This window comes from Salvia miltiorrhiza, chromosome 3 (assembly GCF_028751815.1).
Source record: "Salvia miltiorrhiza cultivar Shanhuang (shh) chromosome 3, IMPLAD_Smil_shh, whole genome shotgun sequence".
Taxonomy (NCBI): domain Eukaryota; kingdom Viridiplantae; phylum Streptophyta; class Magnoliopsida; order Lamiales; family Lamiaceae; genus Salvia; species Salvia miltiorrhiza.
Window position 1 is genome coordinate 52,586,372 of NC_080389.1, and position 24,324 is coordinate 52,610,695.

Below are 24,324 nucleotides of genomic sequence, written 5' to 3' on the forward strand. Positions count from 1 at the left end.
ATTGATTATTCGATGCATCATAGTTGCTCCAGGATGTCCAAATCTATCATGCCAAATCATAAAATGTTTTGTGTCGTTGAACTTCGGGTTCATGACATGGTTTGCCTCAATTGCTTTTATGAATGTGTAATACATTCCAGATGGTAGTGTTGATAGTTTTTCTTTTGTTTGCTTCAAGCCACGTACAAAAGAATTTATGCATAGATATTCATTATTGCCTTCTGATGTTGTTTCAATGTGGTATCCATTGTATCGGATATCCTTAAAACTTAGTAAGTTTCTTATGGACTTACTAGAGTAAAGGGCATTCTCAATATTTAATTTAGTATCATTTGGTAAAATGATACAAGCTCTTCCGGAGCCTTCAATGATGTTCGATGCACCTGATATAGTATGAACATTATCTTTAGCTAATGTTAACTCAAGAAAATATTTCTTATTTTTTAGAATGGTGTGTGTGGTGGAACTATCATCTAAGCATATATCACAATGATCCATATGAATTTCTGAGAAATTTTTTTTTCGAGAAAAACAAAAATAGATTACTAAATAATCAATTGAAAAATAAACCATTGTTCCAAACAAAAACTAGACAAATCAAAGTTTGGTAAAATAGATAAACTTCATAACATGGAGAAAATAAATGAATAAACTATGCTAAATCCACTTTATTGTCTTCTAGCACACCACCTCCAATCATGCCATCAATGTTTCCATTTGGGTCAGCAAAGAAATCTGAGACATCTAAGTGAGTTGTATCAATTGTGCCATCAAAGTCAAGAACATTGGTCTCGTTCTTCACATTTTCCTTAATTGACTTTTGATAAAGATCAACAAGGTGTTTCGCCGTACGACAAGTACGTGACCAATGCCCCGTCATGCCACATTTATGACATGTATCTTCCCATTTGGATGAGTTGCGGTCTTTGGATGGCTTGTGCCTTTTGTTGCTAGATGTTGCATGGTCTACATTACCACGTCCACGACCATGTCCACGGTCACGTCCACGACCACGACCAAAGCCACGCCCACGTCCATGTTGGTTCCCACGACCACGGTCATACTCTTGTTTGATCGTTGCATTAGCTTCAGGTAATGCGGTGGAACCTGTGGGTTTTAACTCGTGGTTTTTCATTAGCAACTCATTATTTTGTTCGGCAACTAATAAGCAAGATATAATGTCAGAGTACTTTTTGAAACCTCGCTCTCTATATTGTTGTTGTAAGAGCACATTTGAAGCATGAAAAGTTGAGAATTTTTCTCAAGCATATCTTCATCGGTGATTGTTTCACCACATAGTTTCAATTTAGAAGTAATTCGAAACAATTCCGAATTATAAGCACTCACACTTTTGAAATCTTGCATTCTTAAATGCATCCACTCAAAACGAGCCTTAGGAAGAACAACAGTCCTTTGATGATCAAACCGTTCTTTGAGGTTTTTCCACAATTCACATGGGTCTTTGATGGTAAGATATTCAACTTTCAAATCATCATGAAGATGATGACGAAGGAAAATGAGTGCCTTAGCGCGATCCTGCTGGGATGCGTCATTTCCTTCTTTGATTGTCTCTCCTAGAGATCTTGCAACCAAATGAACCTCGGCATCAAGAATCCATGGCATGTAATTCTTGCCAGATATGTCAAGTGCAACAAACTCAAGTTTGGTGATATTTGACATTTTGTGCAACACTGCACAAAGAAAAATCAAGGTCAATTAATTCATAAGGGTATGTTTTTTCTTTAGGAATAAACATATATCACCCACTATATAGTTGCTCTTCAAGAGCATGAGATATTCTTCAAGAATATTAGTTGTGCTACTTCGGGAGCATCAATATTAATTAAATAGATAAAACAATTTAATAATAAAATACTAACTAATAATGGATACCAAAATAAAGCTTAAAAAAATGAATTTCAATATTTTTAATATTCTTCCGGAATACTAATTTATCTCATGTGTTCATCGGGAACACATTATATTTAAAATGAATAGATATCGTTGTGTTTCATCAAAAATTTCAACGATTTGTTTTTAATAATCTTCCGGATTATTAAAAATTGCATATTTTTATTTCTTCGGGAAACAATAAAACATATTAATTGCATAATAATGAAAAATATAATAAGCAATTGAGTAACTCATGTAAAAACAGTTTAAGAATAGACTAAGATTAATGTGAAAACTAAGAATTAAGCAATATGATACATTGAGATTATTAACGTGAAAACAGTTTAATCAAATTTAAGAAATTTAGAGATCCAACATTTTATGATATTAATAAACTAGGATTTAACCATAATCTTTTGCTAGATCAAACTATTCACCACACATTCATATAAAACAAAATACACATTGAAACACTCAATCTGACAAAGTTAATGTGAAATCAATTGACGCCTATCAAGTATTCTCTCTACGAATATTATACAGATCGGGAAAAAAATCCAAACAATTTCATGTAATTAATAAATTTAAGAATATAGTAGTACCTTGCAGGAAAGACAAGATTCTTTCCTAGGGCAAACAATCAAGAATGAGGGTAGGCACAATCTTGTAGAACAATCACGAACAATCTTGTAGAACAATTGCGAACAATCTTGTAGAACAATCGTGCTGATAACGTGTTGAAAGTAGAGAGAAAAGTAGAAGAGAAGAGAATAGCGTAGAGAGCGTAGAGTAAATAAATCTGTAGGAGTGATCTATTGTGAGGACTAAATGCCTCTATTTATATACAAAGCTAGAGTTAGGGTTTAGGGTTAGGTCATTAAGTAGGGATATATATATATATATATATATATATATATATATATATTATATATTTACAACACAATTGATGTACTCGGTGATTTCATCATTATTTATTGTAGTTATTCTTGTGTTCATACTATCGCTGACTTTATTGATGTATTTGAAGAGATACTTGACATATTGTCCTTGATTGCAATACTCAACATTGATGTGGACACAATACTTCATAATCAAGAGCGAATTGTATTGGACCACATATCTGTTATTAAAAAGAACTCCATTTTTTTTCACTGTGGCACTTGTATTTCTTATCCTATAGATCGAAAATGCATTATCATCAAGTTATGTACGAATAAAATAATCCTTTGGGTATTTTTTTACCGCTTTGAATTCACCATGCAAGGTAAATTTATTTTTATCGGTCCGTAAGGACCATGGATCGTGCATTCTGCGATAGCTTGGTATAGTTCATGATTAACTTTCTTCTTTATAATTTCAGCACATATAAAATCATCTATGTTCTCTATAAGGTAGTGCTAAACCTCACGTTTTATAAAAATAACGATGTGCGCATGAGGGAGCTTTTGCTTTTGAAATTCAACTGTTGCAATTATTGTCTGAATCAAATGGAATATCATAAATTTATTAAGTAAGTAAATATTTATTCTATATATAAGTCGAAAAATGATATTAATGATCTAAATATATAAAATTCTCTCTAAAAGTATAATAATAATAATAACTTATGTGCATTATGTTCGCCAAACAATTTCCCTTACTTCAGATCATTTGTAAATTCATCAAACTTCGTTTTGAATACTCGAACCAATATGCCTTGTCTATCTTCTTGTCTTAGTCATTTCTTGTTAAGGAACCTCGTGATCTCTGGCCATTTCAAGTTGCATGTGAACATAATGAACAATGATAGATATCATGTTAGCCTGCAAATTGCCATGGCATCATGATAATTTTAAATCATGTATCGCTTCCCTCCAGTAAGCGATGATGGCAATATGTACGGTTTGCCAATATATGTTGTGTCAGTATTTCCCTTGCTTTTCAGATCATTTAGGTTCTTGTATATTTCTGACTTAAGGTTTGGCTGGTTGTAACATATCCATTAATTGTAGCATTTGCGTTTCCATCATGGTGTATAAAAATGTGCTAAGACTTACTCATTCATCAATCACAATCATTTTATGTGCTTCCTTGGCCAACTTATCTTTTTGAACTCATAAGCGTAAAAATTTGATAACCACATTTTTGTTCTTAATTTTGGGGTTAATGGCATTCAAACGGACAACTTTATTATTCGTCGATAATTCCTGTATGTGGAATAAATGTATATAACCAATATGTTAAAATCAATTATCAAATACACACAAGATCGAGTTACATACACATGCATGTAACAATGTAGAAACCAACGTAAATTAGCATTAATCTTCTATTCTCATACATACAAATATGCTTATGAGTTTATCATGTCAAAACATTGTGGTTAAGAAGAAAAAAACAAGTTAGAATAACGGTTCTACTATACTTTTGTCGTAATAGAGGCATGCAGAAAAAGCATTAGTCTTGGAATTCAAAAGCTTTTAACGAAGTCATTCCATGCAATATATATCGCGGGCATAATGTATATTTATTCCTAATTTTCCAATCATATATCCATGCATGCAGTATGAAAATTTGGATCACATGTGAGAATAACATAGATATGCTGACATACACACAAACCAAACCAAAACTAACAATCGTGATTCGTACCTTTTGTAGCTGAAGATTGTTCAATGAAAGTATAATCTAAACAAAAAAAATGAGGAAGATCAGGAAAAAGGTAAAAGAAATAAAATTAATCTTACACCTTTTTATGGATGAAATATAAGAATAGTTTATTTGTCAAAAAAATCCTATATTGATAGGGTTTATCTATATTTAAATCAAAGTATTTTTGTTTTGTGAAATTGAGTATTTTTTACTATTTTTTCTTATAAGAAATATTCCTCAATGGTTGATTTTGACTTTTTTAAATAAAAATTAAAAATGAAACTCATGATTGCTGATATGCGCCGGGAAAAACTACTGAGAACATCGACATTGGTTGAGCCTCTAATTGGCTCATTTATGCTTCGGGTTCATTTATAAGCCAATTGTTGCATTGGTTTGATTCATCATTTTGACTTATATGAATTAGTTTTGAGTTATGATTTAATTTAAATTCAAAAACTACAATAATTGAAATACCATAAAATTACATTAACAAACCTAAATAAGAAAAATACATCAATTTAAAAAATCGCACATAATTAGTTTTTTTTTTGATAAATTACAAAATTAAATAAAGAAATTTAAAGACTGCGCGAGAGAGAACTTGAACTCAGGACCTCAGGTCTTGGGCATTAACCTCCTACCGCTAGGCCAACACACGCACACCACATAAATTTTAAATAAACATAAAGATGACTATTCTAGCCCTAGTAGTCCAAATCGTACCAAAATGTACTCTATCAAATCGTTTTGAAGCGTTGCGGTCATCTGTCTATCTCTGAGAGCTGAATCTCTCGTCAAATAATCTGCGAAACAAGGTGGGAGTGATTAGCGGGCATCGGCGGAGCTACTGCTAGACTTCCCGTTAACCGGATCGTCATCTCAGACAAAGAAGACGAAGAAGAATAATAATAAAAAGAAACCATTTTGCTATGTGGAAAGATGAGAGAGAAAATGAGAAATGAAGATGTTGGAAATAGAGCTTGCGGACGATTACAAATGAAATGGGAAATGTAGAAGATTAGAATTATAGAGAAATAAACTATATTGAAATTACAGGAAAAGAAACCAGAAAACAGAAGGTCGAGTCGATGAGGATCCTCTATCCGCAAGACGAGATACGCCCCGGTAGTGCTCACGGTTTGGCGTGTCATCTCCAAAGATGAAACAACTTCATCTCGTGGGTAGCAGCACCGCAGACCAACGAGCTCCGATGAACTTAAACGAGGTGAGGGCAAAGCTAGAGAGTGCAAAGTAAGCTTGTATGCAGATTTTTCTGTGTAATGGATGCATAGAGTGGCTGCTCTATTTATAGGCACAGTCCACCCATGGGGGATCCTGTAGCCTTAACTCTCATTAAGGGAGATTCAAATGTTGCTGGGGAGTTACTGGTGTAACAGTAGGCTGTTTGAATCCAGCCATGTAACACCCTCCCATCCCATTAAGACGAGTGTTATAGGTTGTGGAACATTCTGCTGGGAGACCAACGAGTCCCCGTGTGCACGTATGGGCCCAAACGGATTGGGCCTCATTCTTTTGGGCCGAGAAATCGATGGTCCAAAATAATAAGTCCGTTGGGAGCTAAGGTTAGGCCCAAAGACCAATTGCTAATTGCCAAGATCCAAGTCCACGGCCGATGCCGGGAGCTGGGGTTGGGCGGGCGACGCGCGCGTGTTGGCTTTGCAACCCATCACTTGCGCACACAGTTTTATTACATGCACTGATGTAATAACTTATATACTGTAATAATTATTATCCACAAATCAATATGGGATAAGCATTATATTAATATATTTTTAATACTTATCACTTTCTCACAACTCCATATTTCAAGAACCCAACTTTAATTAATTATTACTCACTCACCGGAAATCAATTTTGAGTAAACAAATATACTACGATCATCTACTCGAAACGTAAATCGATCATGTGCCATTTAATTCTGCTAAATTAAATATTTTCGGTACCCGAAAATTAATCAAATATTGATCAACTTAATAACCAATTTCCTACAAGAGATGAATTGAAGAGAAAATAATGTAAAAATAGTGTAGTAAGGTAGTGTTATTTATAGATGAATTAAAGGAAATAAAAAATAAAAAAAAAATAGGTGACTAGCTGTTAAACAGCCATTGGAACCCTTTTTTCAATTTATTTATTTATTTTTATTTTTTAAAATTCGACGCGTGCTGCATATGCGCCTTGCATTTCACCCTCATGAGCTTGGCTCATCTCATCGCGCCACTCCTCAAGCTCCCTCGTCTGCATCGGTTGGTTTATCGTCAAAGTTGATTCGAGCCAGGCGATGAATCGAATTGATGTGGATACTCTGACTGATGCTATTTTTCACGTCTGAGTCTTTATTTTGCATTAACTTTCTGCCCTTAAATTGAAGGTACCTAAAATCAGAAATTGTGTGTAAGAAAAGTCGTTGAATGCACTTAAATGATTTAGTGAAGAAGTGTTTAATATAAAATCTATGTTTTCACAAAACAGCTACATTTTTTTTTCCATAAAAAAAATAAAGAGCATGTTTTTATTGTTTGGTTATTGGCATTTTTCTGTTATTAGGGTTAGTTGTGTAATTTTGTATTTGTCACTGAATACTAATGGAATAAAAAAATATATCTGTATTCAAATTTGAATTATAATATTTTAAATTTTAATCTAAAATTACATCGAACCAAAATTAAATATACAAGATCTCAGAAATTACACTTATTCCATGTCAAGATTTAAGGGATTTGTAGAAAAGGTTTCTAGCCATTTGTGTCTATTAACATTTGTGGTAGAAGTTACTTCCATGGGCTTAAATCAGGCCTAAAGGAAACAGCATAGCATATATTGGGTTTAGAGGAAAGTATTTAGGGCTTCAAATTGGGTTCCGACTTAATTATATCTTCATAATTTAATCATTTTTACTAATAAATATTAAAACTATTTTTTCGTGTTGAGATTAAAAAAAATTGTTTTTGTAACCGTGCGCCGTATATATTCTTATGTTTCGTCTTCATCCGTGCATTTATAGAGTAGCAACGCTATCGTGTAAGAATTGATGGCCTTACATTACATGAAACGCACCTTCGATTTTTGTATGCAATAGCCAACTCCGACTGCAACTCAAATGAAGTTATTCAAAAAGTAGATGAAATAATCTTCAAAAAAACAAAAAAGCAGATGAAAATTGCAACTAATGAATTCGAAATATGTTATCAAATAAATTCATCAAAAACAACGTCAATAAATTGTCATCTTCTGAAGATGCTGAACTAAAGTGCATTCATAACAATTTTTGCCATTAAATCAAGATTAGTGTAGAAAAACTCGCAAAAAAAAAATTATATCGTGACTTTATTGACTTTGTTTTAGTAGAAAAACTAAAGTTGGTTCTATTTTATTAATGAAAAGGAATAATGGAGTTCACGTGTGGCCTTAATTTCTGGGAATTGTCTATTATTATTATTAACCTTTTTGGTTTACTTTTCTTTTTATGTAGTATTTTTTTTTTAATTTATTATTTGCTCCGTCAAGATGGCAAAAAAATTCGCGGGTTCGGGTACCAGCGGGTATCTGCCCCTAATAGGTCGGGTATGGAAGTGAAATTTTAGAGGCGAATTCAAAGGCGATTATAAAAATTATACCCGTATCGAGTAGGGGTGGGAATCGGGTCGGGTTCGGGTACCCTACCCAAAAAAATCGGGTACCCGAACCCGAAAATCGGTGAAAAATTGTACCCGATCCCGAACCTGATTACTAAATCGGGTACCCTAATACCCGAATCGGGTATTCGGGTACCCTAAATTACCCGAGCTGAATTTTGAATTGGATGCCCAAAAATCAAAATGCTTGTCCAGATCCAGAAATGCCGATGGTCGGAGGCTCGAAGCTCGGAGGCGGCGCGGCGTTGTTGCTGTGGGAGAAGAGGCAGAGGACGAAAAGAACATGCCGGAAGGGGCGGCAGCACGAAAACCTCTCGACGGCGTCGCGGTGGAAGGGAGGGCAGCGGAACACTGGGAGTTGATTCTGGTGGTGGTCGTCGATGGGTGCAGAGGGGCGAATCGAACAGGACTCCTGCTGTCGGAGCTAGGAGGCGGCGTCGGCGACTGGAGACTGCTGCTGCGCGGAGGCGACTCGAGACTGCTGTTGCGCGGCTGCGCAGTGGTCAGGTGGGGGAGACCGGCGACGGGGTCGACGTAGGGCTGGGAAGACTGAGGCCGGCGCCGGCGCGCCGCTGGGTGACTGGGGGATTAGGGCGGGCGGGAGTTCAACAGGGTGCCGTTTGGAAGTTTGGAACAGAGGGAGGCGAGCGAGCGTTCAGGCTGTTCAGCAGCAGGGAACAAAACTAGGGCTAGAATTAATTAAATAATTTAATATATATTTAATAAAAAAACCGGGTAATTCGGGTATACCCGATACCCGATTTTTCCCCACCCTAAATACCCGATCCCGAACTCGACCCCTAATTTATCGGGTATAGGGTACCCGATACCCGATTTTTTTGGGTCGGGTAATAGAGTACCCTATACCCGAACCCTAACTTTCCAGCCCTAGTATCGAGTTCGGATCGGGTTCGAGGGTATAGATACCCGCCCCGAAATTTCACTACCATGTTAAATGAGTTTTAAATTATGAAGATATATTTGAATTTTAATTATAAAATTTATAGTTTGTTTGTGATCTTAAATGATACCATTATCTATTTTGATTTTTTATATGTTTGATAAAATGGATAAAATGCTTATTGTATAATAAAATTTTGTAAAATAAATAAATAAATTGATGGGTACCCGATGGATACCCTTCTTTCGTTGAGTAATCCCAGTCTCGAATCTGATCCGATTTAAATGAATATGAAGATGGATACGAGGATAAAGTTTTAAGGCGAATTAGGGGTGGCCGGGAGAGCAATACCCGCCCCGTTGCCATCCCTAAATACGTCGTCATTTTTTCTTATTACTTTTAGGGCCTGTTTGATATGGGTTTATAGGTAGGATAAATTAAATTAATACAGGTTAGTGTGATGTTTGATATCATGTTCTATTAATATGGTCAACTCCTACTTAATCCTACTTCTACATGCTATTTTGTGGGAATAACCCATACTAATAATCCGGCCTCCCCCCTCGGATAACTTTAATACTGCGAAGTTGGATAAAAATTCTGCTACCCTTCCTCACGCATATCGATGCAAATGCCCAAGTAATGGTGGATACACATGATATTTTTTAAATTATATGAGGATAGTTTTGGTATTAGATAATATAATCCTATGAATATCAAACACAATATAGAATTAAGTAGTCATGATATCAAACACCCATGAAATAATATAAATCCACACTAATTCACACTAATTTCTTAAGATAATTTTAATTCTAATCAATTGTTTTGCTTATTACCTTGAGTTGGGACAAACCATCACGTTGGTGGGTCCGAATATCCGATGGTGCGAGTTCGGAGTTCCCAATGTCACATCTTTCCATTTCGATTGTATTGCCCATCGTTTAATTATTTAAAAATAATTATACTTAGTATTCACAGTAATATTATTATATCCTTATAATAGTATCCACTGCTTAATACTATATACTTTGTCCCATATATTTTACACGATCTAATCATAAAAAAATACTCATTTTAGAATGAGAAAAATAAACAATACCTATATATATATAATATTAAAATTACCCACTTTTTTATATAAAAGACATATTTACCCTAAATAAATATAGTATTATAAATAAAATTTACCACCCCCCTCCAATTGTCTTACCCTAATCAATTCATCTTCCCCAACACCCTTCACCATCAACTTCATCGTTTTATCCAACCCATGCCACAACCACCTAGTCTTTCACCCTACAATCATTTTCCTTGCGTCAGTGTTGTTAGAGCTCATGTTTATCTTTACACGCTTATACATTTCCATGCTAAGTTATGCAAGTGTATACATATGCATTATCTTCAACGCTTGCACGCTCGATTGTATGAATGTATATTAACTAAAAGTGATCTAATGCATTCTTAGACGTTGGTTAATGCATAGTGTGAGTGTATAAGCATGAATTAGCTAAAATTGGCCTAATGCACGTCTACATGCTAAAGAGTAAAATGGAAATGTGTACTTTTTATATGTATGAGTATTATTTGTTTAGGGAGCCCAAAGTTTTTATAGGCCCATAACTTTGACTGTTTTGCAAATGTAGGACAAGTTTTTTCGGGCTTGCAATTGTAGGACAATTTTTAAAAAATTGAGCATAAATAGGACAAATTGTGCCTGAAAAATCAATTTGTCCTGCAATTGCAAGTCCAAAAATTTTTATCCTACATTTGCAAAATGACCAAAGTTACGGGCCTAAAAAAACGAGAGAGAAGATAGAATTTTTTAAATTTTTTTATCTTTAAATAAATATAACTTTTACAATTCAAATCAAATATTTACATAAAATATGTCAAATTAAAGCTCTTATTGTGTGATCTTTAATTTGATATGCATATTACATATTTTATAATTAGTCGAATTTTACAATTTTAGGAAATAATAATAATAATTAAAAGATAAAAAAATAAAAAATATAGTTTATAAATAAACCTTGAATTTCATTATAACTCCAAATTTCTCACTCAAATTGAATCTTGTCTTTTTAAGGGTTATTTTATTTCATTTTTTCTTCCCCTATATTTTCTTTTCTTGGGTGGCAAAAAATTTAATATCTTGCCACTCCAAAATTGCCACTCAAAATATTTTTAATATGCATACCAAATTAAAGATCACAATAAGAGCTTTAATTTGATATATTTTATGTAAATATTTGATTTGAAATGTAAAAGTTATATTTATTTAAAGATTAAAATTTTTAAAAATTCTTTCTTCTCTCTCTTTTTTTTAGGACCGCAACTTTGGTCATTTTGTAAATGTAGGACAAAATTTTTTGGGCTTGCAATTACAGGACAAATTGATTTTTCGGGCTCAATTTGTCCTACTTATGCTCAATTTTTGAAAATTTGTCCTACAATTACAAGTCCAAATACATTTGTCCTACATTTACAAAACAGTCAAAGTTATGGGCCTAAAAAAACTTTGGGCTCTTTATTTAGGCATTACGAAATAGGTATTTTCCATTTTGTCTCTTTCTATACATATGTGAAAACAAATGCTTCAAATTGTAGTCCAATATATATATATATATATATATATATATATATATATAATTATTACTCCCTTCGTCCCTAAAAATTGTAACCCAAGGGAGATGACATGAATTTTAAGAAAAAATATAGTAATTGTGTTTGAGTGGAGATTGTGTCTCACACCTTATTGTAAATAGTGAGAGAGAAAGTTTGTGGGGTAATTTTCAAATAAGGAAATGTCACAATTTTCAGGGACGTACCAATATAATAATAAGGTCACAATTTTCAGGGACGGAGAGAGTATTTAATACTCCCTTCGTCCCTAAAATAAGTTCATCTTTTTTCTTTTTGGAACGTCCCCAAATAAGTTATTCTTTTTTTCTTTCCATTTTTGGACAACTACCACACCACTAATAATACTTTATTCATTCTTACTTTTCACTTTTTCACCACTTTCAATACTAATTATAACACTTTTTCACATTTTCACAACTCTCAATACTAATTAGTATAACACATTTTTCCTCTAAAAAAAATAGTATAACACATTTTTCTCCACTATCAATACATTTTACTCCCTCCGTCCCATAATAAGTGGCCACATTTCCTTTTTCGTCTGTCCCACTATAAGTGGCTGCTTTCTAAAAATGACAAAAGTTTACTTTAATTAAGTCAACAATTACTCACTAATTTGGTCAACAATTGTAGGCCACTTTCTAAAAATGCCAAAATTACTTTAATTAAGTCAACAATTACTAACTAATTTGGTCAACAATTGTAGGCCACACTCTATTAAAACATATAACACTCAATTTCTTAATCTCCGTGCCGAAAAGAATGTGGCCACTTATTATGGGACGGAGGGAGTACCATTTTTCCTTAAAACCCGTGCCGTCCCCAAAGAGGAACTTATTTTAGGGACGGAGGGAGTATATGTATTATCATTATTTTAATAATTCTACTCCATGACGGTACTATATTTAATAGTCTTCGATAACCAAATCCAAATTATCATAAAGAATTATTCAAGAGGTACATTCAGATTCTGAATCAGACATCGAACGTCGGAGTAATTAACCAATAAAAGTTATGTGGTGCACAAGTGAGTGAGGGCACGAGTTTGAAGTTTTTCGACATCAACCATTGAAATTTGATTGAGGGAATTTGTAATTCCATAGTCTGGGTTGCCCGTCAAAATTTTCAGTTTTATCATCGAACTTCTGTGAATATTGTAATTGAGCCCTGAAAAATACTGTTGTAAAGTTAGGTTTCTGTGATTGTTTGAAATGGAATTGCAACATCAAATTGACGTTGCAAAATTTGTTTAGCAGACTACAATCGTATTGGTCGGAAAAGGAAATTGATTTGTTTTAATGATAGAATAAAATTGTTAAAATAATAATAGCAGATATTAATTTCTAATTCAATATATATTGGGGCATATTTATGAAAAAGTTGAAAGATTATAGTATAAAATGTTGTTTTTTCAATTATAATAAACTACCATGGGTAGTTGGCATTAATTTCTTTATACAGTATTTGCTTTGCTTTATCTGATAATTACATATTTTGTCTTATTTGTGACGTGAAATTTCTCCAACTGTCTCTATATTACACCGCTAATTTTGTCAAATCTATATAATATATAAAAGAGGAGTTTTTCCCTCCATCTTTTCCCTCTCTTTTTCTCTCTCTTCTTCCATCAATTTTTTCTTTTAGTTTTTCATAATTTAATTCTTTTGTAAATATTGTCAAATTTAATTCATGATTTTTTTTTTCAATATACACCTTAAATTTAATACTATTGTATAAAAACATCAAAAATAAATTTAAAATGAATACGTTATGAAAATTTTAAAATATTTTATTTTCTCTCTTTTCATTAAATATTTTATTTTATCTCTTTTCATTAAAATTTTATAACTTTTTATTTATGTTTGTATATGAAAATATTTATTATGACGCGTAACTCTATAATAATAATGTGTAAATGCTAATTTTTGTTATTGAATAATTTTTATTATACTTTATACAAAGTTGTTAATATAATTTTTAAATTCAAGATTTTATTGAATAATTGACGTGAATTATTTTATTTTATTTTTAAAATATATTTTATTATTTATTTATATTTATTTAAATATATCGTTAATTTCGATGTTCGTCGTGCATCGCACGAATGGACGTTCTAGTGAGAAGTTGAATTAGCAGAGCTCAACATTTCCCAGATTTTAAGGCAGAACCACGGGGATCAGCGTAGCTAAATTCCATTTGAGTCCACCAACACCAACACCACTATTAACAAGAAGCCACCATTCTCTTATCTTATCTTAGTTTATTCTTCAGTTTGCAAAACATAATGATATCAGAATCCCACTTCAACCGTGTCACTAATAATCACCTTAAATATATGATAGTTTAAGGTTTTTCGTATTTTTTATTCTTTTAACCAAATATATTTGATGTTAAATATAACTATGCAAAATATGGCACACAAAGTATGAATAATTAATTTTTTAAAAAAATTATAGCTAATCTGAAACTTATCTCTTTAGATTTTAACGGGATTTCATCATGAAATTCGAATATTTTTTTCATTCGAATATTTTTTGCGCTTAATCTTAAATAAAGAAAATATATAATGTTAAACATAAAAATGCATGAAGATAAATACAAAACGGGCATACAAATTAATTTGTTTTGTACAAAACATGTATGATGGTAAGCACAAAAAATGCATATTCAAATTAATTCTTTGTATGTTAAGTCTTTTCATATTTTACGGGATTTGATTTTGAATCAAAGGTTATTCATATATATTAAGGAAATTGATCGATAATTTTTGTTTATTCTTATTACGGGATTGTGAAATCACCTTCAAATTTCAAGAAGAACCTCAATTTCATCTTCTAAAAAATTCAATCACACTATCATAGTAAAAAAAAAAAAAAAAAAGGCGGCAATTCTCATGGGATAAGAATTTTGGACGAGATCGTGCGACAAAATATTAAACATAAACATACGTAAAATTGGGGTCTATGTGAAATTGTGAATTCAATAACACCTTGCACATTTTTTTTTCCCTGAAATTGTCCTATATTAATATTACCCTCCACGTTTTTTGTGTTCAAATTTGAATTTATATACTAATTAAGGAGGGGTATCTACTATGATTTGTTATTTTCATAACATATTCTTTCAATTTCATCTATCAATTTTTTCTGCTTAATTAATGTTAATCTCTCTAACTCACAATTCTCTCTCTCTAATTTATAAATTCAAGTATTCAAATGTTTTGATAATTTCCTCATATACTTACACTGTAGAAACTTTTGAAAATCTCATAAACTATTAGAGCTTAACTTTAAGCTATTGAAGTTTATAAACTCTCTGAAATAACCGTAGCCAAACACCCACAAATGAATGTATTTTATGCATGATTACAACATATATATGTTGTTTCAGTTACTTCTTCCCACTAGTTCAACTCTTGAAAGAGCCTGTTCTTATAAAAAGCCAAAAGTTGAATGGACATTTGCCATGAGTTTTGACATCATTTTCAAGAGATGTTTTCTCCAATTGCAAAGGTTATAAGCAAGAATTTGGCACATATTATCATGAGATGTTTTCTCCAATTGAAAGCTAGTTACACTGCAAATGTTTACAACTGTTGCAAATAAGACTCAGTGACAGCATTAGATTTAGATAATTCATTTCTCTATGTTTTATAAACTGATAAATTTGCATGACGCCGCTGCAGGGTTATTCTAAAGCTGCAAAGGCGCAAGTTTTGCAATCTTATGGAAAAGCTTGTATTGACTGAAGAAAGTTGCACGTGAGGGGAGATCATAATTTTATAGTCTCTCTTTAATCTTAAATTTACACAACTACTTTATTGTCAATATTCTTTGGTTTTGGATTTAGACAATATCCTCATGATCACTTTTTATTCCACTAAGGATGAGTAATTGAGCTTTGCTTGTATATATTTATATTGAGAAGAGTATGAAATTAGTACTTGTTTGAAGCATTATCTTGATGCTAAAATCACCAATAAGTAAGAGAAATTACAACAAGATTTGGAATGAAAATTTTACTTGGGATGAATAAAGATTTCCAGGGAATCCAAACTACTGTATACAAACTTTAATAAAGACCACAGGCTACAGTAGTTGGCCCAGACATTAACCTTACTGATTTATTGAGGAAAACAATGCATTAGCACATGATCTTTCTGATGAATTTTAATTCCCAAATAAAAAATAAGATTTATTATATTAAAAGAAAAGCGAAAGGCACAGAATGCACAAACCACGGAACACAGAATCCCGAGGAATAAAATGGTGGAGATGGGGAAGTCTACTACTTCAAATTTTCTCGTTTATTTAAATATTCATTCCCACGTCATTTAGTTGTCACATAGTAATAAAACCCATAAAGGAAATGTAGAATGTCACCCTTGCTTGCAAAAATTCACCCATGTTTAGCTCTAACATTTAAGGACATTTTATTATAATATGTCACTTTCTCTCCAAGCATTTTATTTAAGGACATTTTATTATAATATGTCACTTTCCATGAAATTTGAAACTGGTAAATTTGCGGCAGTGTACTAAAATTTTGCGGCATGTTTCTCTCCAAGCATTATTGCATTCACTTATTTCAAAGTTTAGGAAAGAACGAAATTATATATGTTATATAGGAGTATAATGGTAAAGAATTGAATTTCAAAGAAGCAGCAGCACCAGCAAAACGCTAAATCAATTTTGACAAGCTTCTATTAATTTCTAATTCTATTGAATTCAACTCCCCAAGCAAGTTAATCTGCTTAAATACGTGGGAAATTTATCAAAAAGAAAAGTTAGTCACAGAAAATGAAAAAACATTAAAAAGAAAAATTGAAGAAGAAAGCAAAAAACATGGAAAAAGCGGACAAAAGCAGATAGGCTCCGGACAAAAACAATTTTTTTTTCTAAATTTTACTAATAATACATATGAAATTCTTTCTTCTATCAACCTATGGCATTGATTAGATGACTTATGACCCATGCTACAATAAATGAAAGTTGGAATCAAATTTAAAATATAGTAGACGAAATGATATTATGAAAGAGGTTGATTTGGTTAGGCAGAGGTGTGTGTTTATTTCTGCATATTTTGGTTTGTTGGGTGCAAAGATTTAGCCATAGAAAGCAGTGAAATCGAGAAAACAAAAACGAAGCAAGTATCGAGAAAGTTAGAGGTCGAGACCCAATGCGAGTGCAAACCCCCAGAAGACTGTAAGATCATCTTGATTTTGAGGCCAACCGCAATGCCGAGGCATTTCTTGAACGCCGCCCCCAATTTCTACCACCTCCGCCGCCGCCACCACCACTATTTCTTCTATTTCCTCTTCATTCTCTCTCACACAGCTCCTTCTCCCCTCTCCGCCGCCAACTCCGAGGTCGCCCTACTCTTCTCATGGCTCAACTCTTCTTCTTCTCCGGCACCGGCATTCTCAAACTGGAATCCTCAAGATTCCGACCCCTGCAAATGGTCATTCATTTCATGCTCGTCCAGTAATTTTGTGACAAAGATTAATATCCAGTCTCTCCACCTCGCATTACCTTTCCCCTCCAATCTCTCGTCTCTCATTTTTCTCGAAACCCTCACCATCTCCGGCGCCAATCTCACCGGAGAAATCCCGCCCGACATCGGCGACTGCGCCTCGCTCAGAGCAATCGATGTTAGTTCCAACAGCCTCGTCGGAAGCATTCCGGAAACAATCGGCAAGCTCAAAAACTTGGAGGAATTGATTCTCAACTCCAACCAGCTCACCGGGAAGATTCCGGCCGAGATTGGGAACTGCATTAGTTTGAAAAGTCTCGTTTTGTTCGATAACAGGCTGAGCGGGAGCATCCCGCCCGAGCTCGGGAAGCTCTCCGCTTTAGAAATCCTTCGCGCCGGCGGCAATCAGGATATAGAGGGAAGATTTCCCGATGAAATTTCTAATTGTGAGAATTTGCAGGTTTTAGGCCTCGCAGAAACGAAGATTTCCGGTAAAATTCCGGCTTCTTTCGGCAAGTTGGGCAAGCTTCAGGTTTTGTCGCTTTACACGACTATGCTCTCCGGCGAGATTCCGACGGAGATAGGGAACTGCTCGGAGCTGGTGGGATTGTATTTGTACGAGAACAGCCTTTCCGGCGCGCTGCCGCGTGAGCTTGGGAAGCTTCTGAAACTCGAGAAATTGCTGCTATGGCAGAACAATTTGGTGGGCTCCATTCCTCAAGAGCTCGGAAACTGTAGAAACTTAGTTGTCATTGATGTTTCATTGAACTCTTTGACAGGAGTTATTCCTGAATCGTTAGGAAATCTCACTAATCTTGAAGAACTGATGCTCAGCAGCAACAATGTCTCCGGCTCAATCCCTGCCGTCCTTTCCAACGCCTCCAGTCTGATACAGTTTCAGGTCGACAGCAACCAGATCTCCGGCTCCATTCCGCCGGAAATCGGGTCGCTGAGGCAGCTGCAGGTCTTCTTCGCGTGGGATAACAAGCTCGAGGGCAGCATTCCGGCCGCATTGGGCGGCTGCGGCAGCCTTCAGGCCTTGGATTTGTCGCGGAATTCTCTCACCGGAATCATACCCCCGAGCATTTTCCAGCTCAGGAATCTGACCAAGCTCCTGTTGATTTACAACGATTTATCCGGTGCTATTCCGCCGGAGATAGGCGACTGCAGGTCTCTTATCCGGTTGAGATTGGCAGGGAACAAGATCAACGGGCGGATTCCAATCGAAGTCGGGTTGCTACGCAATCTGGCGTTTCTTGATATCTCCAGCAACCATCTCAGTGGTCCAGTGCCTGATGAGATTGGCAACTGTGGCCAGCTGCAGATGCTCAACCTGGCCGGGAACTCCCTCACCGGAAACATGCCTAGTTCGATTTCGTATCTCAGTAAGTTGGAGGAATTGGATGTCTCGGTGAATCAGTTTGTTGGTTCAATTCCTAGCAGTTTTGGTGAACTTTTCTCTCTGAGTAGGCTTTTGCTTGGCAGCAATCTATTCTCAGGGAAAATCCCGGCAACTCTTGGGCGGTGCTCGCGGCTTCAGTTGCTGGACTTGAGCCAGAATCAGCTGTTTGGGAGCATTCCGGTGCAGATATTTCAGATTGAGGCTCTTGAAATCGCTCTGAATTTGAGCTGGAACGCGTTAACAGGGAAAGTTCCTCCTGAGATTGTAGCTCTGAGCAAGCTCTCTGTATTGGACCTCTCGCACAACCACCTCGAGGGAGAACTCACGTCTCTCTCGGGGCTTGAGAACCTCGTTTCGTTGAACGTGTCGTACAACAATTTCAGTGGGTACCTGCCTGATAACAAGCTTTTCAGGCAGTTATCCAACACGGAGTTGGCAGGAAACCAGGGGTTGTGTGGTCGGGGGCACAGCTCGTGCTTCCTGAGCGATGCACGGGGTGCAAAAATGCCTCGGTGGAGGCTGAAACTGGCGATCGCGCTGCTCACCGCGGTGGCTCTAGGGTTGGGCGTGGTTGGCGTGATGGCAGTTATGAGGGTTAGGAGAATGAACAAAGAAGACAGAGATGCTGAATCGGGTACTTGGAAGTTCACTCCATTTCAGAAGCTGAATTTCTCAATCGAACAAGTGGTCAAGTGTCTGGTGGAATCGAACGCGGTGGGCAAGGGATGCTCGGGGATCGTGTACAGGGCGGAGCTGGGCAACGGAGAAGTGATCGCCGTGAAGAAGCTGTGGCCGAGCACGGTGCAGCAGCAGCAGCGCGACTCATTCTCGGCGGAGGTGAACACGCTGGGGTCGATACGCCACAAGAACATCGTCAAGTTCTTGGGGTGCTGCTGGAACGAGAGCACACGGCTGCTCATGTACGACTACATGCCTAATGGGAGCCTGGGAGGTTTCCTTCACGAGAGGAGGAATGGAGGGTGCTTGGAGTGGGACGTGAGATACAGAGTCATGGTTGGCGCTGCTCAGGGCTTGGCTTATCTGCACCACGACTGCACCCCGCCCATTGTTCATCGCGACATCAAGCCCAACAACATCTTGATCGGCCTCGATTTCCAGCCCTACATTGCTGATTTCGGACTCGCCAAACTTGTTCACGATGGAGATTTCACGCGCTCTTCCAACACGCTTGCTCTTGCTGGCTCCTATGGCTACATAGCTCCTGGTTAGTCGTATTTCATTTTCTCATCTTTAATTTACAGTTAGATTTGGGCTTATGGTTTTTGGTAATGTGCAGAGTATGGATACTCGATGAAGATCACAGAGAAGAGCGACGTGTACAGTTTTGGAGTAGTGATGCTGGAAGTATTAACGGGCAAACAGCCGATAGACCCTACCATACCCGAAGGGGTTCACATTGTAGATTGGGTGCGGCGCAGAAGAGTGGAGGGAGGCGACGTCTTAGACCCCGGCTTACGCCACACCACGGAGCTGGAGATTCAGGAAATGATGCAGACAGTAGGAGTTGCTATGCTCTGTGTGCATCCATCACCGGAAGACCGGCCCACCATGAGAGACGTGGCTGCCATGCTCAAGGAGATAAGGCAGGAGAGACAAGACAAAGGCTCACAGATGCAGGAGAAAGGGAGCTGCAATGGAGAGCCATCATCAGCAATGCAGGGCTTGTGTTTCAACACTGCTAACTCAAGCTTTTCTGCGTCTTCGTTGATGCAATCCACTTCCTCTATTGCCAAATTTGGCCTCACTAAGGAATAGAGTTTGTTACTTTACGACTTTGGAATTATTCTTTGTGTAAAAGGCCTCCTTCGTGGAATAAAACTTACTGTATTAAATGTAAAGCCACATGAAGAGAAAAAGACCACATCTTGAAATTATATTTGAAGGAATCCATGTTAAATGTGCTAAAACTTCTTGATGCGAGAGGGTTCACACTATTCTAGAATCAACTTTTTTACTAAAGTACAATAATTTCCAATTCATCTTCAATTATCAAATTTTATATAGTAGTATATTATTTTTAATAAAATATTCAACTTTTTTTTTTAAATTAGATTAAACATCTTCAATTATCAATTTTTTATATTTTATTTTTTAATGAAATATTCTACTTTTTTATAATTATTTTAAATTATATTAAAATATAATTAAAATTAAAAAATTAATATATTTTTTTTAAAATAAAAGTGAATCACAAACCAAAAAGTAGGGCTGTAAATGAACAGAGCTACTCGCAAGTAGGGGTGTAAACAAACCAAGCCGCTCGCGAACTATTCAGAGCTCGGCCCGAAAAAAGCTCGTTCAAGATCGTTTAGAGAAGCTCGATAAATAAATAAACCAAACTTGAGCTTAGTAGTATTCGGCTCGTTAGCTCGTGAACATGTTCGTCAAGTGATTCAACTTGAAAAATATAAATTATTAGTAGATACAACTTATATTTAGCCACTAAAATTAATAATAAATGTATTAAATCTCTAATTAATTTTATTTGTCATAAGAATATAATTAATATATTTATTATTTTAAATAAAATAATTTATTTTTAAAATAAAATAATCAATATTTTGAATATAAATATAAATTTAGAAAGTTCGTATAGGCTCGTGAGGCTCAAAGTATTCGGTAAGTAAAGTTCGGGATTTGATTCGATACTAAACAAACCAAACTTGAGCACATCACTATTCGGTTCGGCTCGGTTCGATTACACTCCTACTCGCAAGCTATTCGAGATTTAGCTCGAAAAAATTTCATTGGGAGCTTGATTCGATAGGAAACGAGCCGAACTCGAGCTCAATAATTTTATCGAGTCGAGCTCGAGCCTGATAACACTCGACTCATTAAGTTTGCGAACATGTTTAAATTTGATTGTTCATGAACCTTCAATTGGGCCTTCAATCGAGTTAGTTCACGAGCATTAAATGAGTCAAACTCGAGTAACATAGTAATTAAGAATATTTTTCTAAATTTTTAATGAGTTCGAGCTCGAACTCGGTAAGTGGGTGACGAGACGAGCTTAATCAATAAAATAAAAATTCAAATAGAACTCAAGTCGAGTTCGAATACCTGAATATTTAAACGAGACAAACTCGAGTCTGCTAGCATTCGGCTTGGCTAGTTTACAGGCCTACCAAAAGGTCGAAACATGTCGACGAGGCCAATATCATGACTTCATTTGCTAAACTGAAACCGAATCCCCGAATCCCCGAATCCCAATAGCATGGCAAGAAGTTCCCAAGAAGCTCTGTGGCAGAAAAGTCCAAATAGCTTATAAGCCCAAATATTATGTTAAATAAAACCCAACGAATTAAAGTCCATAATTGATTTTCTATATGAGCCCAAAATATATTTTAATCTTGTAGAAGTATTTTACATTATTTTAGGTCCAAGTGAATTATAATAAGCCCACATAATTATTTCTGGAGTGATGAAACGATTAAGAAAGAAATAAAAACTCGGCTGAAATTGCTTCTTCTTCTGCAATCTCCTACCCAAAAAAAATCATTATTTGTTGATTTATTAGATCTTTCAATTGCACAAAATCTTGCAATTTATATTCATAACAATTTACCCACATTATAAATTACCCCATCCATTCCACTTTCATAATTGTGGGTAAATATCACTTTTTGGCCCATTTTTTGAACATTTTTTTTTAAATATTCTAATCTAAGGTTAATTATAAAATAGCATTCAATATTTCATTTTTTTCTTATTTATATGGCCCGCAAAAAACATCTGACTACTCAAAGTTAATGTGTTCCACGTAGGTATCCACATATTCAATACACGTGAACTATTTTAAATTAGGTGACCATTATGTTGGAAATATAAATAATACTACTCCGTAATAAAAAAAAAGTTAATATATCAAACTAGCTTATTTCATATATTCCTTTTGTCCCATTATAAGTGGTTCAAAACTTTTCAGCACGAAAATTAAAAAGAAAGTGTAAATTAGTTAAAAGAAGTAGAGCACTTTTTGTGGGTTCAATTTTTTTATTTATGGAAACAGACACTTATAGTGAAATGACTCAAAATAGAATACATGTCACTTTTAGTGGGACGAAGGAAGTGGTAAATTTAAAAATTAGCCTATCAAATAAAAACTTTAAAAATTGATCACTTTTTATATGAAAGTACAAAATTATTCGTAATCCTAAAATTAAAAAATTAACCACAAATTCATCCTCACAAACACAATACATATTTTTTTAAAAAAATCACCACACCAAATCTCCCTCTCTCCTCATGGCTCTCTCTCTCTCTTCCTGAAACCCAAGCGCAAATCATTGCATTGGAAGGAATGAGTACCACAAAAATATTTGTTGCGTCAGCTAGGACTCACACCAAGGAAGTCCAACAATATTGGAATAAACAACTCCAGATTAACATCAAGTTGGTATTTTTCACCTAATTTCCTGCTCTTTTATTTTAATTTTTACTGGATTCTCGTTAAATAAAATCATGAGGTGGTCTTATGTGCACTCGAGTGCAAAATGACATTAACACTTACACTAAATGACACTAGCAGTAACACTATCTTAAAATAACACTAACACTATTTTTTTTTTTTACAAATGACACTATCACGTTATATAAATAGTACTGTCACAAAATGATACTAACACTATATTAAAATGACACTATATTGAAATGACACTGTACACCTGGGTGCACCGTGGACCCGAGTGTACAGAAAAATTTGTGTAAAATCATAGTATTGAATTGCGTGATTGGTGCATTTATTTCCTACTTTCTTTTCAATTCCCGTTGACTTTGCATCAACGTTTTGATATTGGTTGTCTGAGTTTTTGAATCGATGCAGGGCGCGGCCGCGCCGTGCAGTCGTCTCGCTATGACAATATTCTAATAATTAGTGCGTAACCCATCGAAATTCGATGGGAAATTATTTTAAATTATTATTTAAATTATATGATACTCATTTCATCTTTCAAAATTATGCATATCTTTTCTTTTTGAAATTGGCCCCCAAAATTATGCATACCCTATTTTTAGACACTACCATACATATAATTCTTACAATTTTACTCTTTTAACTTACACCATTTACTCATAATCTATTTAACAATCCCCTCACCGTGGGACCATTTATCCACTATCATTACTACAAACTTTCATGCATAATTTTGGGTGACGGGAGAGTATTAATTTTGTATAAATAATTATTTATATATAAATTATTTTTAAATTTATTTAATTTAAGGTAATATAGTTGAAATTATATTAATATGAATCATATTCCTCAATTAAATGTTAACATTTTGTTAGAATAATAAATATTCTTTTTATATAAATTTTTATTTAATAATATTTTGGAAAAATGTCAATATTGAAGATTTTATTTCATCTGAGCATCATCTCGTCTGAACCACCCTATATGATCATATCATCATCTAATACGACATCTAATGTTTAAACACTAGACTTTTGAGCACCATCTCGTCTAGACCTTAAAATACAAAAATGAACTTTTATGCGTTAATTTTTTTTAACATCACTATTTGGAGGTTTAAAAATCAATTTGACTTGTGAGATTGTATAATTTGGAGCTTCTAATATCATAACTAACTTGTAAACATCATTTTGTATGGAACTTGAAAAAATCTTGACAAACTTTTATGCATTATTAACTTCAAATATTATAATTGGGTTCCAACTTCCAAGAATCATCTCGTTTGGAG

The 24,324-nt window shown here is 34.8% G+C and overlaps 1 protein-coding gene and 2 long non-coding RNA genes across 3 annotated transcripts; 2 read left to right on the top strand and 1 right to left on the bottom strand.

Moving 5' to 3' along the window:
- Positions 1-1,190: 1,190 nt before the first annotated feature.
- LOC131014314 (uncharacterized) lies at positions 1,191-2,827 on the bottom strand. Its single transcript, XR_009098169.1, has 2 exons — positions 2,496-2,827; positions 1,191-1,691 (listed from the first exon to the last, which is right to left on the bottom strand). It is a non-coding gene; the product is annotated as an uncharacterized LOC131014314 (long non-coding RNA).
- A 12,317-nt stretch (positions 2,828-15,144) lies between these two features.
- On the top strand, positions 15,145-15,609 carry LOC131014315 (uncharacterized). The gene is made up of 2 exons (XR_009098170.1): positions 15,145-15,242; positions 15,416-15,609. It is a non-coding gene; the product is annotated as an uncharacterized LOC131014315 (long non-coding RNA).
- Positions 15,610-16,611: 1,002 nt separating this feature from the next.
- Positions 16,612-20,532, top strand: LOC131014316 (LRR receptor-like serine/threonine-protein kinase RGI2). Its single transcript, XM_057942248.1, has 2 exons — positions 16,612-19,829; positions 19,902-20,532. Exons 1-2 carry the CDS (start codon positions 16,967-16,969, stop codon positions 20,378-20,380), a joined length of 3,342 nt encoding a protein of 1,113 aa, XP_057798231.1. The 5' UTR covers positions 16,612-16,966; the 3' UTR covers positions 20,381-20,532.
- Positions 20,533-24,324: the final 3,792 nt, after the last annotated feature.

Coding starts and splice junctions, on each gene's coding strand:
- LOC131014316 (XM_057942248.1), top strand. CDS start 16,967: ATGCCGAGGCATTTCTTGAACGCCGCCCCCAATTTCTACCACCTCCGC. Junction 19,830..19,901: donor CTATGGCTACATAGCTCCTG/GTTAGTCGTATT, acceptor GGTAATGTGCAG/AGTATGGATACTCGATGAAG.